The 18111-nt window shown below is 46.5% G+C and overlaps 1 protein-coding gene across 7 annotated transcripts in view; it reads right to left on the reverse strand.

The window, feature by feature from the left end:
* Window positions 1–18111, reverse strand: part of FARP1 (FERM, ARH/RhoGEF and pleckstrin domain protein 1) — a 317789-nt gene that overhangs the window by 229082 nt on the left and 70596 nt on the right. For all 7 annotated transcript variants that reach the window (XM_063618950.1, XM_063618951.1, XM_063618948.1 and 4 more), the window contains exon 2: window positions 13397–13590. In XM_063618950.1, the coding sequence (XP_063475020.1) occupies window positions 13397–13567 (171 nt within the window). In that variant the 5' untranslated portion in view covers window positions 13568–13590. The remainder of the gene's footprint in view (window positions 1–13396; window positions 13591–18111) is intronic.

Below are 18111 nucleotides of genomic sequence, written 5' to 3' on the forward strand. Positions count from 1 at the left end.
GATGGTGAAGAAAAATAACTCGAAAACAACAACAAAAAAACCAATCGCTCTTACAGTTCATTTGATTAATACAGCTGAGATTTCTCAACTCATATGGCCACCCGTACTTCAGTTCTAATTCCAAGTACACATACATGTGATTTAAGAGTTCTGGTCTCCTCCACTTACTGGGAAAATGTCCCAGACTACATTATGCTCCAAAAGAACAAGAGCAGAAAACTGGGGAAATGAGTTACAGAGCAGAAAACTGGGGAAATGAGTTACACAGCTAGAAGTCGCAGCAGCAGTCAACGGCACAGCCATTTTTCAAACGGTTTGTTAAAATAAAACAATGGGAGTTGTTATACAGTTGTGTTGAACTACATCTCCCCTCCTCCACAAAAAAAAAAAAAAAAAAGATGAAGTCCTAATCCCTGGTACCTGTTTGAGTATGAACTTATTTGGAAATCAGGTCTTTGAAAATGATCAAGTTGCAATGAAGTCAGTAGGGCGGGCCCTAATCTAATATGACCATGTCCTTATGAAAGGGGAAAATACAGAGACACTTGCACAGCAAGAAAACCATGTGAAGATGACGGCAGAGACAGAGGCAATGTATCTATAAACCGAGGAATGCCACAGATTACCAGCAAACCTCCAGGAGCCAGGAGAGAAGCACAGGACCAACTTTTCCTCACAACCCTTGGAAGGACCCAACCCTGAAAACACCTTGATCTCAGACAGCTGGTCTCCAGAGCTGAGCCTATACACTGAGATTCTTCAAGCCACCCAGTTTGTGGTACTTTGTTATAGCAGTGCTGGCGAACTCATACACTATAATTCAACAAATGTCAACTTCAGTCATTAAGGGATGGATTAGCCTGGAAAAATGGACAACTAAAGTGCTCCCCCAATGCTACGGCAGAGACAGTGCCAGCAGGGACTTCCAACCATCACCGACCTCCCCGAGAGTTCATGCGGGTACAAGGGATGTACAAAAACGCCCTTGTTTTCAGTCAGTACCTTGTGTGCCACTAAACAATAACCAGAGACAAAACCAACTCTCCAGGCCCCTGGATCCAGCATTTTAGGAGCCAGACAAGAGGGCAAAAATAAGTTTGGAAGCTAAGCAAGGCAACTTGTACCTACCCACATAAAGACTCTAACAGCCCGGTTGGCAGGACGCCGGAGGGCTGTTGGCAGTGTCTTGGTTTCTGCTGAACCAGTTTTCTGGAGAAAATCAGAACTTTATTTTCTAAGATGGCCACGGACCTTTCAGGAGTTTTAAAAGCTTTAAAAGAGACACAAGGCAGGGGAAGGTCCTGACGGGAAAGTCTGCCTTAGAGAAATGGTCCTTAAAATGGAAAGGAAGGGAAACGCAAGAAGAAACACTCTTGGTTTCATGAGGGAGTGCAGGGTCCACAGTTAGCAAACACTCGACTGTTGTGCTTGGAGTGAGAGTTCTCCTCGTGTGATGGGAATAATGGGTGAGATCGTAATAAACCCCAGGGCATGACCAGAGGAATGGTGCGAGTCCAAGCAGCTCATCCTGTGGGCAACGCACAGGAGGTCCGATCATCGTGGAGAAATCTACCTGGATGCAATGAGCTGTGAAATGCAACTGAAATCAAGTCAATAAAAGGAAAAGTGTTGTTCTTGGCACTGGATCATGAAACCAGACGTCCTGTTTAACAGCTCTAATAAAATACATCGTCTTCGTCCTTACAAAAATAATTAAATCAGGCTAAGAGATAAGATGGTTAATAGTAACATCTGAGGTTTTTTCAGCTCTTATATCCAACTTATGCTGTGACTACTACATAAACCAGTCTCTTTCTTCATCATTTGAATTCTACTGCTAAGACTGTGTAGAAATTCAGAGCATGTCTGTGAATCCCAGGACTGAAGTGTGAATGAAAGGTATTCTTATTGATGCCTGCCATGCGAAGCCTTGTCCTGTAGGTGAAGGGATGAAGGATCAGTCAGGGGGTAAAAAGGATCCCATGGTCAGAGAATGCAGGAATGGAAGCCAAGGCAGGGGAAGAGAACCTGAGCTTAGTGAGGCAGGGGTGGAGGCAGCCCACGCCTCACAGCCTCCATGTTCTCTGTGAGGCAGAAGTCATGGTCACCTCCAACCACAGAGGGTGCCCTGGCTCTTCTCTCACTGCAGGCCCAGCTCCACAGACTGCTCACCTCAGCTCTCTTACTCCAGGGCTTCTGGTTGGGGTCAGCAAATGGGAGTCCCTGGCAAGGGATGGGTGGTCAGGAAGAAGGGAGTCAGCTCTGTTTCACCTACCCCTCCAGCACTGTGAGATAGTAACTGCCTACTGTGTTTGTTTGTTTTTGTTTTTTTTTGAGACAGTGTCTCACTCTGTTGCCCCAGGCTGGAGTGCAGTGGCACAATCTCTGCTCACTGCAAGCTCCGCCTCCCGGGTTCATGCCATTCTCCTGCCTCAGCCTCCCGAGTAGCTGGGACTACAGGCACCCGCCACCACGCCCGGCTAATTTTTCGTATTTTTAGTAGAGATGGGGTTTCACTGTGTTAGCCAGGATGGTCTCGATCTCCTGACCTCGTGATCCGCCCACCTCAGCCTCCCAAAGTGCTGGGATTACAGGCGTGAGCCACCGTGCCTGGCCGTAACTGCCTATTTTTTAAGCCACAGGTTTGTAGTACTTTGTTATGGCTGCCCTAGGAAAGTAATTCAGCTTTCAAACATGAAAAAAGGTATCGTTGTGATAACCTAACAACTACAAAATGCCCTCTGGTCTTGCTCTGTAGTGCTTTACACACTCAGTCTTATGCCTAGATCAAATGAAATGGAGCACCTGAGTTCTGTTTGCTGGCAGAACTACTTACTGACAAATGGCCACTGGAAGATGGGATAATAGCCAATTGCACTTTATAGTTCATGTCACAGGCAAATTACATCAAAACTAAACAATGAGCTGAAGAAAGCAACTGACCTGCTCCTTTCTAATGCTTTTGAACAGAGTCCTTTGAAAACACTGGATCTAAATGCTTTACCAGCTTGGTGGTCACCCAGGTGTGACAAGCTTAACAGAGTAGCTTCTGGGGAGATGAGGAAATTGGAATGCAAGGAGTAAATATAACTTTCCTAACATAAATTGAAACCAAGCAATCAACTTCCATTTGTTACTTCCAGTTTCTACCATTTACATAATCACTAAGAATCCTGGAAGTTAATTTCCAGAGCCACAGATTCTTCTTTGTGATAAAAAAAAAAAAAAAAAAAAAGCAATGTCTTCTATGGCCAGGCACTGTGGCTCACGCCTGTAATTCCAGGACTTTGAGAGGCCAAGGCGGGTGGATCACCTGAGATCAGGAGCTCAAGACCAGCCTGGACAACATGGTGAAACTCCATCTCTCCTAAAAATACAAAAATTAGCCAGGCATGGTGGCGGGTGCCTGTAGTCCCAGCTGCTCGGGGGACTGAGGCAGGAGAATCACTTGAACCCCGGAGGCAGAGGTTGCAGTGAGCCAATATCGCACCACTGCAGTCCAGCCTGGCGACAGAGCAAGACTTCGTCTCAAACAAAAAAAAAGAAATGCCTTCTTTTGGCAACATTACCAATGTTCCTTTCATGTCAACTGAAGGAAGACATTATTTCAAGTAAAACATTTGTCACAGAGTTGACTTCCTAGCCCTTGGTGACAGCACTGAGGCATCCAGGCTGTAAACCTGATCACCGCAGGTGCTCTCCCACTCCCGGGGGCTCCCTGCTTCTGTCCCATCAGCTGCCGCCCTGTCAGGTCTACCTCCCGGGTTTCTCCTGTATCTGTCAGTCCCCTGACATTCTTTCTGCAGGGCCCTGGCCCTTATCAGTAACTACCACGTGGAGATGATATTGCCAAAACCCCAGTCACTAGGCTTTCCTTCTGCAGACTCCGCCCTCTTCAACCCATCCTGCCCACTTAAGAGCACCTTCCGGCCAGGCACGGTGGCTCATGCCTGTAATCTCAGCACTTTAGAACGCCGAGGCAGCCGGGTTGCGAGGTCAAGAGACCAAGACCATCCTGGCCAACATGGTGAAACCCCATCTCTACTTAAAAAAAAAAAAAAAATTAGCTGGGCATGGTAGTGCATGCCTGTAGTCCTAGCTGCTTGAGAGGCTGAGGCAGGAGAATCACTTGAACGCGGGAGGCGGAGGTTGCAATGAGCCGAGATCATGCCACTGCACTCCAGCCTAGCAACAGAGCAAGACTCTGTCAAAAAAAAAAAGCACCCTCCCACTGGCACCTGTCACAGGCACTAGCACAGCTAACATGCCATATTATCCTAACAGCTCTTTATGGCCCCAGACCATTAACAAAGTGAGTGACACACAGGCTTAGGTGTACGTGGTCCTGGGCTGGGAATCCAGCTCCTTCTCTCCAGCACTGTGACCCGCGCCAAATCACTTAGGCCCTGTGAGACTAATCGGTGTTATTCTCACCTGCCTCATAGGTTCACTTAGCAACAAATGAGATAATGTAGGGACAGACTTGGCACAATGTCTAGCACACAGCAAGGGATTTTTCAGAGGGTAGTTATTATTTTTATTCATTTTCTTATCACCAGTAGCACCTTGCCTCCCATGTCGATACACATTTGTGAAACCCGTATCATGTTTCCAAGACCACATTCCATAAAATAAAACCAGAGCCACAGAATTCCACTGTGGGTATCTGGTCCAACTTCCTGTTTGTATAAATGAGGAAACAGAGACCTATGAGGCTCTCGTTCAAAGTTACAAAGTGCTAACGGCTTTGAGAACTGCTCTTTACATGATCATTCTATCTACAGAAGAGAAATCCCAAACTAAGTCATTCTGTGTCTGTCTCATGAGTTAAAATCATCATCTCCAGCTCAAATGCTCAAAGTGATAGAAGACAGCAAATAACTGAACATTCAAACATGACAGATAGTTTTTAAAAATCAGTCCATTTAATATGTGCAATGTTTTTATATTTACATTCTAACACAAGAGCATCCAGCTGGCTGAGCACTTCCTTCAAATGAACCCACAGAGCCCTTATTGAGAAGACCTGCCATAGAGGATCTTGAAATCCTATGTCTACCTTAAAACCATTCATCCAGTCCATGGTAGAGGGACACATGGTTCACCCAGGAACATCCTGACTCTAGGAAAATGGAAAAGTTTTGAAGCTAAGAAAATAGAGGAGATCAAGAAATCAGGAAAGCAAAAATGCACGTAAAATTTCTGAGCGCAAAGTGCAACCCCCTCAATTTTCAAGTTGACTAAACTGAAGCTCACAGAAGCTGCAGGTAAGTCCACAAAAAGGCAGTAAACGAGCTTGGCAGAAATGGAGGTTTCATGGCAATTGTCCAAGTGGTGCTTGGTTCTTAGAGACCTTCCAAAAGGCCCCTTGGGACACAGCTTTGGCTTAGGTAATGATTCCTCTCCAAAGAAAGCCCCAGTTTGATGTGAGACTACACAGATAGCTGCGGTCTAAGAGGAATGACTCCATCTGACACAAGCACATGATTTTTTATTCTTGAGTGCTTTCATTCGCTTTCTTTTCTCCCACTGATCCAGCCAACAGCTCTACATTGAAAGCAGGGCCTCAATTCCATGAAAGAACAAGAAGGAAACTAAAGTTCAGGGTGAAAGGAAGGAAGAGAATCTACTTTCATGAGAACCAAATATGTGTTCTCTGCAAGGTGTTTTTGCAGAAGATCTCATTAGAGCATCACCTGGGCCTCAAGTGGTAGGTATTCTCCACGTGTAGAGATGAGAATAGTCAGCCACTCATGCAGAGCCACATAGGTAGGAAGCGAGGCGGCCCGGGCCCAGGGCCTGCATTTCCCCTTTAACCCCTCCGTTTCTTATCATTGAGAATATTGTTTCCATTTAAAAGAGAAAAAAAGCAGCTTTTCAAACTTCCTCCATTTTCTCAGATCACGGCCCATTTTAAAGTCAGATTCAGACATTCTCAATTAGTTTATTCTTTTTATTAGGTTCTACTGATTTTTTTTTTCAGGGAGAAAATAGCAAACAGCTGTTAAAGAATTACTGCAAGCATATCAGAGCTACAGAATTGACTTTGATCACAAGGGTCTTAACTACAGCTGAAAGGGGTGCACACAAACACTTCAAGCCAGCACTTAAATTCTACTCTTTGCTCCTGAGACGCCAGATAAGAAAGCTAACAGTATTTAGTTAAAATGATTTATGAAAAAAATTTTTTTCCTCTATTAAAATAGCCAAAATAGCCTTTAAATTTAATCTCATGGGGCTAGACTCAGACAAGCACCATTTATCACTCAAAGTTAAATAAAACACAGAAATGACCATGCAAAGCAAAGTAGCCTTAAATTCTCTTTCAGAAACTTTGCAAATAAAAGGAGCCAAAAGCAACAGTGATAAGAAATAAGAAACGCTGACTTATTTTTTAAAGCTGGGTGAACACGCTAAGTTCCCTCTGCTTGCTCTAGTTCCAAGTGCAGCTGCTTAAGCAGCGGCAAAAGCAGTTCTGGGCACACATGCCTCCCTGCAGGTCTGAAAGGGCCAATTAAATTTTATTTGAGTCCATCCTCCTCCTCCTCCACCACCTCCACATCTTATGTGTGAAGCATTTGGGGCAAAAGAAGAAAATTAAGTAGTCCTGGAATCTAAACACCTTCCTTCCATCATCAGTACAATCAGACCACTCGAGGGACAACCCCATGCCAGGGAGGTACTCCATTCCAGGAGAGTCAGAACCTCTACACTTACAGAAAAGATAGACCCCGCCCATCAAGACCTTTAGTTAAATGTGTATTTCACCTCTTTGTGGGGAGAAAAAGAAAAAGAAAAAAAAAATACTTTCTTCAGCTTACCAAAAAGGGCACATTCCCTAAGATGGCTAAAAGAGAAATTAAGAAGGAAAACAGGCCGGGCACAGTGGCTCATGCCTGCAATCACAGCACTTTAGGAGGCCAACACAGGAGAATCACTTCAGTCCAGGAGTTTGAGACCAGCCTGGGCAACATAGCGAGACCCCTTTCTCCACAAAAAGTAAAATAGCTAGGTGTGGTGATGCATGCCTGTAGTCTCAGCAACTAGGGGAGCTGTGGTGGCAGGCCTGCTGAGCCCGGAAGGTCAAGGCTGCAGTGAGCCAGGATTGCTCCACTGCACTCCAGCCTGGGTGACAGAGAAGACTCTGTCTCAAAAAATGAAAATAAATTGGGAAACAAAATTCATTAGAAATAAAAAAGATGTGGCTGGGTGCAGTGGCTCATGCCTGTCATCCCAATACTTTGGGAGGCCAAATGGGAGGAATGCTTGACCAGGAGTTCCAGACTGGACAACATGGCAAGAACTCGTATCTACAAATAAAAATAAAAATAAATTAGCCCAATGTAGTGGCATGCACCTGTAGTCCCAGCTACTAGGGAGGCTAAGGCAGGAGTTTGAGGCTGCAGTGAGCTATGATCATGCCACTGCACTCCAACCTGGGTGACAGAGCAAGATCTTGTCTCAAAAAAAAAAAAAAGACTTTTTAATAAATAAATATAGACAAAGACAAGAGAAAATGAACACACTTCCATAAAGGCACAATTGCTACCAATGAGCACAAGCCCAGCTCCTGATGCCAACTGCAGGGCCACAAGGAGGAAATCCTGAGCTTTCTGAAAAGACAAACTTCGGCTCCGTCCCTTTTTCTGAGATGGAGCTTATGAAGTCAACTCTAGAATCTATCACCAGTGGAGACCTTACCCTGAACCAGAGCTCTTGGAGAATAAGCTCCCTATTGATCTCAAACCTAGGTTTCAGTGAAAATTAAAGGAATGAAAGAACTGTTACATTTCAAAAGGTATAATAACGAAATGAAATCAATGTTTAATCATGTATGGGACTGAATTTGTAACACTCCTAATTAGGTCTCCAAGATAGCATAGGCGATTCTGACACCAGAAAAGAACCTACGTGGTCTTTGATGACCTACAAACTCATTACTTTTCTCAAAAACTTTAGGTCTTCTCTGATTTCAACTTAAACTAGAATTTTCTACTAATAATGTATTATCAAGAAAATATTTGATTTCTTTCCGTCTTCCATTTCCCATGGTCAAACAGCATGGAGTTCAGCCCTATGGAGTGCAGTAAGTCTTATGTAAACAGCCAGCCCATACGCACGTAAGGCCAATCACAACATCTCCCGCGGCCCGCGACTGGCATGGGACATGGAAATCCTGGCATGCTTCTTCACTCTCATCACATAGCTTTCTTTAACAGTAGACACACAGTACCCACTGTGTCTAATCAGGCTTTGGGGGCCTCAGGGTTTGCTCTAAGATTAAAAATCTCTTTCCTCAAAGATTTCACCATCTGTCTGGAGAATTCACATATACAGTCACAAAAAGTTAATTCGTCAAGAAGAATGTCAACACAGGGTCCTCACTTCCAAAGAAGGAAAGGGGTTGGGAGTAGCCTTTAACATCATCTGGCCCCAGTGCCTAATTTTGCAGATTAAAAAACTGAGTCACTGCACCAGGAATAATGAGTGCGAGGGGCAAGATTAGAGACCATGATTCAAGGTCTGATTGGAGGTGAGCTATCAGCACTGCCAGGAGAGAAGGCTGGCCTGGAGCATGAGCCTGGGAGAGGCCCGGCAGTTGGTGGGATTTTGATCAACATGTTCGGGGTGAGGATGGGGTGGGTGTTTAGAAAGAGGTAAGAACAGGGCAGCATGGGGTGAGGATGTGGGGTGAGGATGTGGGGTGAGGATGTGGGGTGAGGATGTGGGGTGGGGGAGGGGCAGGCCAAGCTGCACAGGGACCACCTCTGTGGGAGTAGGAGGCAGAGGAAGTCCGCGAATCTCACACAGAAGGCGGCTTAGTGCCCAGACGATGGGTAAGTTGAGGGTCCTGTGGGCTGGACTCCAATCCCAGCTCCACCTTCATGCTGTGAAAACACAAGGAAGGGACTCAGAATCTCTTCCCACTTGCTCTTTCCCTTGTTATGCTAGGACGGCACCAACTCTCGTATAGTTAAAGGACTGAGCACAACTGTGACCAGTTTCATGCACAGGCACCGCTGCGGAGTAGGATGTGATGATGAACAAGAACAAGAGGCCTTGCCCTCCAAGAAGCGGCCACTCTACCTGCAAGAGGCCAACACTAAGCAGCTAAACAAATAAGAGGGTGTTCCGGCGTGAGAAGCTAATGCAGAAGACAAACCGCCGAGGACTGTGGTTGACAAGAGCCACGGGAGTTACCCAGGCACCTCCCGGTGTACAGGGCCCCTCCAGGGAGGCTCACTGCTCTCTCCCAGGCTCCCCAAGCTACGAAGCCCACACTTGGTCCTCAGGCAAAGGATGAATGCTACATAATCTCAGGAACAACAAAAGCTCGAGTACAACAGTGACAAGACAGCAACAGGAGAAAGTTACAGGGATCATTTCCCGCGACGATGGTCATCGACGCCGAGTCCCCTCTGCCACAACTAACTCCTGCTCCTGCTCTCCGCGGGGCTCTGGGCTTCTGCCGTCGTCCACCCGCCTGCAACTGGCCACTCCCTCTAACCCTTCGACAGGCACAAGGTGTCTTTTTTGTCACCTGTGAGCATCTTCCCCAAGCATTTTTCACCAGGGCTGCTCAAAATAAGCAAAAAATAAAAATTAAAAAAATTAAAATGGCTGTCTTATTTCCTCTGCTCTTCCTATAGCAACACTGCTAATGAAAATACATAAACTGAATAAACACTTACAGAGGAAACCATCTGCTTCATCCTACTAATGTCAGTGGGAACCGTGCTTGTTTACCAGCAGGGTCACGAGGAGGGGACACAGAAAACCTTCTCAGGAACCATCAGGGAAATGGCCTGGGCGGGCATAGGGGCACCTTATTAACCCTTTCAGATGCCCAAGAGTCACTCCGTTTCATAACCTCTGGCTGGAAGAGAAAGCTGCATATATCATAAACCACAGGCTGAAGTTTATTTGCGCAGTGTTTTCCACATACAGATGAAAAAACGCCACGCAAGAATTTACTATAAATACTGCGCTTGAACTTTCCACTCTGCAGAGGAAATACCTAAAAAGACTGTCCAAGTTCAACCACAAAGGTGCTTGTGGAAGCAGCTACAGAATGGAAAAGATCGTGGAGCTAACTGCCAAAGCCTTCCAAAAGGGAGAGCTCTTTAATAATAATTTTTTTAGGGTCCAAAGAAGGACGGAGACACCATGGAGAAGATGGTGTGGTTCTTTGTGCCAGGAAGTGTTTAGGGGATTTGCATTTTAAATGACTGCTTTACCTACAAATCTGTATTTTAAAATAAAATTAATAAGCAAAGGCCCAGGAAATTCAACTCCCAGGGAAAGACACCAGTCATCCCCAAAGGAAACTGCAGGGACTTCTGGCCACGTGCCCAGCTCAGCTGCGTGGCGAATATGACTGAGCCATGAGAAGTCATTCACTTGGGGCACTCCATCAAAGGACGTTTCCAGGGTCAGACACTTGGCCTTGAATTCCCAGCAAAAAGTTTTACAGCAAGGTTTTAAAGCAAGACTGGGGAGCTGAGTCTCTCACAATCCCGTAGTCACCTTCTTCCCAATCCCTGGTGACTGAGCCATCACAGCCAGCCCCGATGCCTTTCAGCTGCTGCTGGCCTGGCTGTGGTTGCTCTTAAACAGCAGGAGGTACTGACTCAGAATCAGCTCCACCAATAAAAATGCTGATATATGACTTTCTACAGCCAGTTAAGGAATATATCTGTTGCCCAGAGGTTAAGAGAAACATTCTGACCAAACTAGAAAAATTAAAATATGGCCAGGTGTGATGGCTCCCACCTGTAATCCCAGCACTTTGGGAGGCCAAGGCGGGCGGATCACAAGGTCAGGAGATCAAGACCATCCTGGCCAACATGGTAAAAGCCCGTCTCTACTAAAAATACAAAAATTGGCTGGGTGTGGTGGCAGGCACCTATCGTACCAGCTACTTGGGAGGCTGAGGCAGGAGAATCACTTAAACCCAGGAGGAGGAGATTGCAGTGAGCTGAGATCACACCACTGCACTTCAGCCTAGAGACACAGCAAGACTCTGTCTCAAAAAAAAAAGAGAAAAATATGAATGGAGGAGACGTGAAAATGAACAATGGCATTAATTCTACTTGTAAAATAAACTCACCCTCACTCTAACAGTCAGCAAACATTTAATTAGCACCTACTATATGCCAGGTGCCATGCTAGATGCTGGGGACATAGACAGAACACGCAGGCAGTTGGACGTGCATGTCATTACTACTAATCATGTGTTTAGTTAAGCTCTTACTACATGCCAAGAATTGCTCCAAACACTTTATGTCACCTTTTTTTATTCTCATATAGTATAAAGTCGAGTTTATTATTAGCCTCATTTTATCGATACAGACAGGTTAAATAACTTGTTCACGCTGCACAACTATCAGTAGGAGATGCTGGGACTTGAACCCAGGCTCCCTCGTGCATCTGATAGGTATATGAGTAAAGAGGTCTGCAGGAAGGATGAAAAAGCCCTGTCCACTGCTTGAGAGAGTAGGCATCCAGGTAAAACTGCTAGGGCTTTTAAGAATGCATAGGAGTTTATCAGAGAGCATGAGAAAGGTTCCTTCCAGACAAAGGGCTTATAAAAGCAAAGCATAAGCCATCAGAAATTATGAAGAAAAATCACTTTAAAACATAAAAACACACTTTTATTACTACTTCTTGGGCAGGGAGTTCCTAGATAGGTCCTAAATAGTAGCTAGGAATGGGGTCTTGACTTTCTTTGGTTTCAAGAAGAACTGCAGGTGACCACAGTCCAATGATCCCCAGAGTGAGTGCACACAAGAGCAGCATTTGCCAGTTCCACAGTCCAATCCACTCAGAAGAACACCGTGTAATAGAATGTGCTGCTAGAAACCTGGGCTCAGAAGTCCTTCACAGTACTGAATAGGAAACGCTGAAACGAAACACCTCACTGAACCAGTCCGGCAACAAAGAAAAATGTGGGTGAGGTGGCGCACATACGGACCACAGGTGCCAGGAGGCCCAATTCTAACCAGATGGCAGGGGCTCTCCTCAACAGAGTCTATGATTTTAGCAGATTAGCAACAGCTTTGTTCACCAAAATACAAAGCTGTCCCAAGTCCTTGAAAGATACAAATTCCACAAGAAAATTAGAAAACACAAAGGTGGTTTGCAGTGTGCAATAAATTGGTGGTTTTAAGCATACCTATTCTGAGTTTATCTTTTCCTGAGACGTTTAATGTTAGTTCATGTGCTCTGCGCAATGTTCTTTGAAATAAATATAATTTGCTGACTCATATCCCATAAATGATTAAATTATAGGTTACCAATGTTAATGCCGACTATTAAATTCCAGCCCCTCTAGCCAACAGGAATGACACACAGATCGTCTCCATGTTAAAAACAGGTGTGATCCCAGAGTTTGTTTATAAGTTGGCTGCTTGGAATTCAAGAGTTATTTTCCTCCTCCACAAACAATATTAGACGTGGTATTTGATACTCAAGACAGAAAACCCAAAATACTAGATCCAAGGAGTGTTAAGAGTTCTCTGGACTGAGCCGATGAGAGGGAGTGGGCCGGCCGCTTAGCCAGCCAGACACTCCCACTTCCTCTCCAGCCGGGAATAAGATGTGCAGCAGCTGCACGAAGCAGGCGGCGGCTTCTCAACCTCCCGCAGGAGCGATCTGAGGAGGAGGATGGGAGAGGCCAGGCAGGGGCTCGGAGAAGACCAGCAGAAGTGAGGAGCGCCAGGGGCTCCAGCGGCTGCTGGCTTCTCCTGTGACAGCTCCGGCCCCCAGGCTGCTCTGTCCAGGGCCCTGGGGTGGCAGGGCCTCCCCATCTCTAGGGCGGCCATATGGCAGGCTCGGAAGGAGGCATTTCGATACTCCCACACCCGCCCTGTGGGGTTGCATGCACAGACTCTCCTGATTCCGTCACATGAAAACACACGTGGCTCTTTATGATGCTCTCGGGATTGTTCTTGCCAGTAACCTGGACTTGACTTCAACAGCCCCCCTGCCACAAACACACATGCACAAGCACCAATGTGAGAGAGGAATTGTCTATGACCAGTAAATTAAACTGGGATCCAGCCACAAGACCACTCTTCCCTACAGTTACATACATATACATAACATATACATATGCACTTAGATTACATATATATTTGAATGGAAGGTCATAGTAAAATTCAAGTGCCGAGGCCACTGACGTCACTACATGGGTGGTTCATGCATAAATCTAGACACCGGAGAGCTCGAAACCAGAATGGGTCAGCGGGGCCACTGGGGGGTGGGGAGGGAGGTGCTGAACACGCAGGCCCTCCAGCCGCCTCATGTCACTGGCCATGGGAATGAGCTGAACCTCCTCACACCAAAGGCTGCCCCCTAACACACTCCTGGGTTCACAGATAAGCCCCCAACTTACTGGAACTTCAAATGCCTCCTGGGTGTCATCCAGCATCTGGATTTTGATGGACACAAGTTTTCCTGAAGGTGTTGGGGGAGGCTTCTGTCCACGTTCCAAGGTACTGATCCCCGAATTTTCCGGGGCCCCCAGTCGTGATCCTGGGGTCGGCCTCTGCTCTATTTCTCCCATGATGAAAGTGGCTTAGAGAATATCTGCAGGAAGCAGTGAGAAAGAAAAACACATCAGAATAGGAGACTGCCACCCAAGCTGTGTGCCACTTTGAACCCCACCCAGGTGGGCAGGGGGCTCCATCCCTGCACAGGAATCACATATAGGGAGGCGTCGGTTCACTCACAAAGTCACCTTTAAGCACTCAAGGCATGCAAATACTTTTTGCGTACTTTATTCTTTTGAATAATTTTGCATATTGTTGCATATTTTATTCCTTTCTCGTTTTACAGTCTGTTCTTAATTATTCAGTGTCTACAATGAGCTAGGCTAGGCACTACTTTTTACACATTGAAGTCTGGTGGGAAGATGATAAACAGTGCCTAAGCCATATCATTAGCATCCATTAATTACCTTTTATGGACACAGTTACCTGCTAAGTACTATGGGTATTCTAAAGATAAACAGGTAAAACGCGCACTGCAGAGCTCGGACTAATAATCTGGTTGAGGAAATAGACCTACACTCGCAGACATACACTCACACAGACAGAGGCCACAGAAAGTAGGGTCATTTTTCTTGGTTTCTAGTGTCTATTTCTATTACAATAAACACCTAATAATTCATTTCTTTCCAGCCACCCACCCCTCCAACTATTTCCCCTTTCCCAAGAAGCCATTCTACACACTATACTACAGTATCAACAAAGTTATTTTCCTAAAAACAATCATCTTTCCTCCCCAGATAGTCTACTCTTGTCTAATGACACCCTCAGCTTCTCCAGGTCTCCACATGTGTGGCTTGCTGTGGCTGAGTGCTTTGCCCTCTTTCTTCACCTGGAAACTTCTACCATTGCTTTAAAATTCAGTTGAAATGTCACATCCCAGCCAGGCGTGGTGGCTCACCCCTGTAATCCCAGCACTTTCGGAGGCCAAGGTGGATGAATCACCTGAGGTCAGGAGTTCGAGACCAGCCTGGCCAATATGGTGAAACCCCACCTCTACTAAAAACACAAAAATTAGCCAGGTGTGGTGGCATGTACCTGTAGTCCTGGCTACTTGAGAGGCTGAGGCAGGAGAATCGCTTGAAGCTAGGAGGTGGAGGTTGCAGTGAGCCAACATTGCACCACTGCACTCCAGCCTGGGTGACAAGTGTGAAACTCCATCTCAAAAACGAAAACAAATGTCACATCCTGGCATCCGGTGCAGAGCACATGTGCTACTATCCCCTCTGTGCTCGTGGCTGTCAAAGCCACACTGCGGTGGTTGAGCCCACGTGTGTGGAGAAGGCACTGTGATGCCCTTAAAGCAAGAACCCAATCTCAAATGTCCTTTGCAGCTCAGTGCCTACCTAGGCACAATGCCTCACACAGAGTGAAGGTCAATACTGGCTGCTTAACGACTGGACCACTCAGCCAGTATATTTATATATGGCTGCACATTTAGCACCAGAAGGACACAAGGGAATGAGATTTCCATGTGAGATGAAGTGGTTAAATGAGAAGAAAGGCTTCCATCATGGAGAAGGTGAGATTTGAACTCAAGGTGGTCTCAAACGTTGGAAAATACTTGGAAGAGACAGGAGACAGAAAAGGAAAAGGCACTCCTGGGAAGCGGAATGGCATCCACAGAGTTACGAGACAGAAACATGATGGCACAGGCAAAAAAGAGTGAGAATCAGAGCCAGAGAGTTCAAGATGTATTTTAGAAATGATTTGAAGTCAGGCTCTAGAGGAGTGGTCCCCAGCCTTTGTGGCACCAGGGACTTGTTTTGTGGAAGACAGTTTTTCCACAGACAAAGTGGAGGCAATGGTTGCGGGATGAAACAGTTCCACCTCAGATCATCAGGCATTAGATTCTCATAAGGAGCACACAACCTAGATCCCTCGCATGCGCAGTTCCCAACAGGGTCTGTGCTCCTATGAGAATCCAGCGCTGCAGCTGATCCGACAGGAGAGGGAGCTCAGGCGGTGATGCTTGCCTGCCGCTCACCTCCCGCTGCGCAGCCCAGTTCCTGACAGGCCACGGACCACTGCTCCACGGCCCAGGGTCTGGGGACCCCTCCTTTAGAGGACTTCAAATGCCTGGCTGAAAAATATGGTCTTTACCCTGTAGGCAGCAGGAGCCACTGAGGGAAAACTAACAACACAACAACAACAACAATTTCAGAAAAATGAATCTGAGGATGGTAGTATATATAACAAAAGAAAGAGGGTTGGGAGGGCAGGGGCTGGGGCATCCAGTTACAAATCAACTGTCACAATTCATGCTTGAAGTGCCAATCTGGACAGCAGCAATGGAAATCAAAAGGTGATGCTATAAAATCTATTTTTGTGGAAAAACTAACCCAATGTTACAAATGCTTAGCTACTGAGAGGGGGACGTAAAAGTCCAGCACTGGGCCAGGCACGGTGGCTCACGCCTGTAATTCCAGCACTTTGGGAGGCCGAGGCGGGCAGATCACGAGGTCAGGAGATGGAGACTATCCTGGCTAACATGGTGAAACCCCGTCTCTACTAAAAATACAAAAAATTAGCTGGGCGTGGTGGCGGGTGCCTGGAGTCCCAGCTACTCGGGAGGAGGCTGAGGCAGGAGAATAGCATGAACCCGGGAGGCGGAGGTCGCAGTGAGCCAAGATCGCGCCACTGCACTCCAGCCTGGGCGACTGAGCAAGACTCCGTCTCAAAAAAAAAAAAAAAAAAAGTCCAACACTGATGAGAAAGTCTGAAATCAGGGCAGAAGGGAGGAAGTAGGAGGGGGAGGTGTGAGTGTGCTTCGGACCGCTTCCTAGGGCTATAAAAGGACTTCCTGTGGGCTGTCCTGTCTGGGAGCTGGAGCTGGGTCTGGGCTATGGGTTCAGGGTGAAAGCCATTAGAATCAATGAAAGGGGGTGAATGTGTAACCAAAAAAGCAAAATGAACCACCAGGCCCAATGGTGAGGATCATGGAGAAAGAGGAGATGGGAAAAAGAGACGCCCCAGGGGGCACTTTTGGACAAAGAGGCCACAGAAGGGGCACCACAGAGCTATCTGGGGTGCAAGGAATAGAACTGTGGGCTGCATCTCACTCACATTTGAGAAAAAGTCACCCTTCATTTCTTTCCAGCCACCCACCCCTCCAACTATTCCCCCTTTCCCAAGAAGCCATTCTACCACTCTATACATTGTACTGTAGTATCAACAGTTTTTCTTTTTTTATTTTTTATTAATTTTACTATTATTATTATTTGCAATGGACTCTCACACTCTGTTACCTAGGCTGGAGTGCCAGCAGCGCGATCTTGGCTCACTGCAACCTCCGCCTCCTAGGTTCAAGCAATTCTCCTGCCTCAACCACCCGAGTAGCTGGGATTACAGACATGCACCACCACACCCGGCTTTTTATTTTTATTTTTTTTATTTTTTGAGACACAGTTTTACTCTGTTGCCCAGGCTGGAGTGTAATAACAAGATCTTGGCTCACTGCAACCTCTGTCTCTCAGGTTCAAGCAATTCTCCTGCCTCAGCATCCTGAGTAGCTGGGATCACAGGTGCACACTACCACACCCAGCTAATTTTTGTATTTTTAGTAGAGACAGGGTTTCACCATGTTGGCTAGGCTGGTCTTGAACTCCTGACCTCCAGTGATCCACCCGCCTCAGCCTCCCAAAGTGCCAGGACTACAGGCGTGAACCACCGTGCCCAGCCAACAAAGTTATTTTTCTAAAAAAAAAAAAAAAAAAAAAAACTTTCCTCCCCAGATACTCTGTCTCCTAATCCCTCAGCTTCTCCCTCCCCTCCCGCTGCCTCTGTCTGCCTCCAGGTCTCTACACGTGGTTCACTGTAGCTGAGCGCTTTGCCCTCTGTCTTCACCTGGAAACTTCTACCATTGCTTTAAAACTCAGGAAAGTTGGCTGGCGCGGTGGCTCACGTCTGTAATCCCAGCACTTTGGGAGGCCGAGGCAGGTGGATCACGAGGTCAGGAGATCGGGACCATCCTGGACAACACGGTGAAACCCTCTCTCTACTAAAAATACAAAAAGTTAGCCGGGTGTGGTGGTGGGCGCCTGTAGTCCCAGCTACTCGGGAGGCTGAGGCAGGAGAATGGTGTGAACCTGGGAGGCAGAGCTTACAGTGAGCTGAGATCACGCCACTGCAGTCCAGCCTGGGTGACAGAGCGAGACTCCGTCTCAAAAAAAAAAGAGAGTAGGTCCCCAGAAGTTTCCTAATGAATTCCTTACTTCCTCTGCAATGAAACCTCTAATGCTGTCACCATAGACACAAGGGCTGGCCCTGAGGTCAGCAAATCAGAAACTATGGGGTCACATCCACAGCGACTCAAATCCCCAGGGCCTAAAAGGGCGTGTCCTTCAATCGAACATGGTAAGGGCCTGATCACTGTCTAGGAAACACCATTTACTCCTTACTTCTCCCACACTCACCTTCCTCACCTATGGTCCATCAAAGCCTTTTGAAGATTTTACTCACTCCTTATGTCGTCTGGTAACATAGGGGTTCTAAGACAGCCAATGCTTCTCTGGAGCTAACACTGTCTGTCTCAGAACCCCAGTGTTACCAGATGACATAT

This window comes from Symphalangus syndactylus, chromosome 15, assembly GCF_028878055.3.
Source record: "Symphalangus syndactylus isolate Jambi chromosome 15, NHGRI_mSymSyn1-v2.1_pri, whole genome shotgun sequence".
In the NCBI taxonomy this organism is placed as follows: Eukaryota; Metazoa; Chordata; class Mammalia; order Primates; family Hylobatidae; genus Symphalangus; species Symphalangus syndactylus.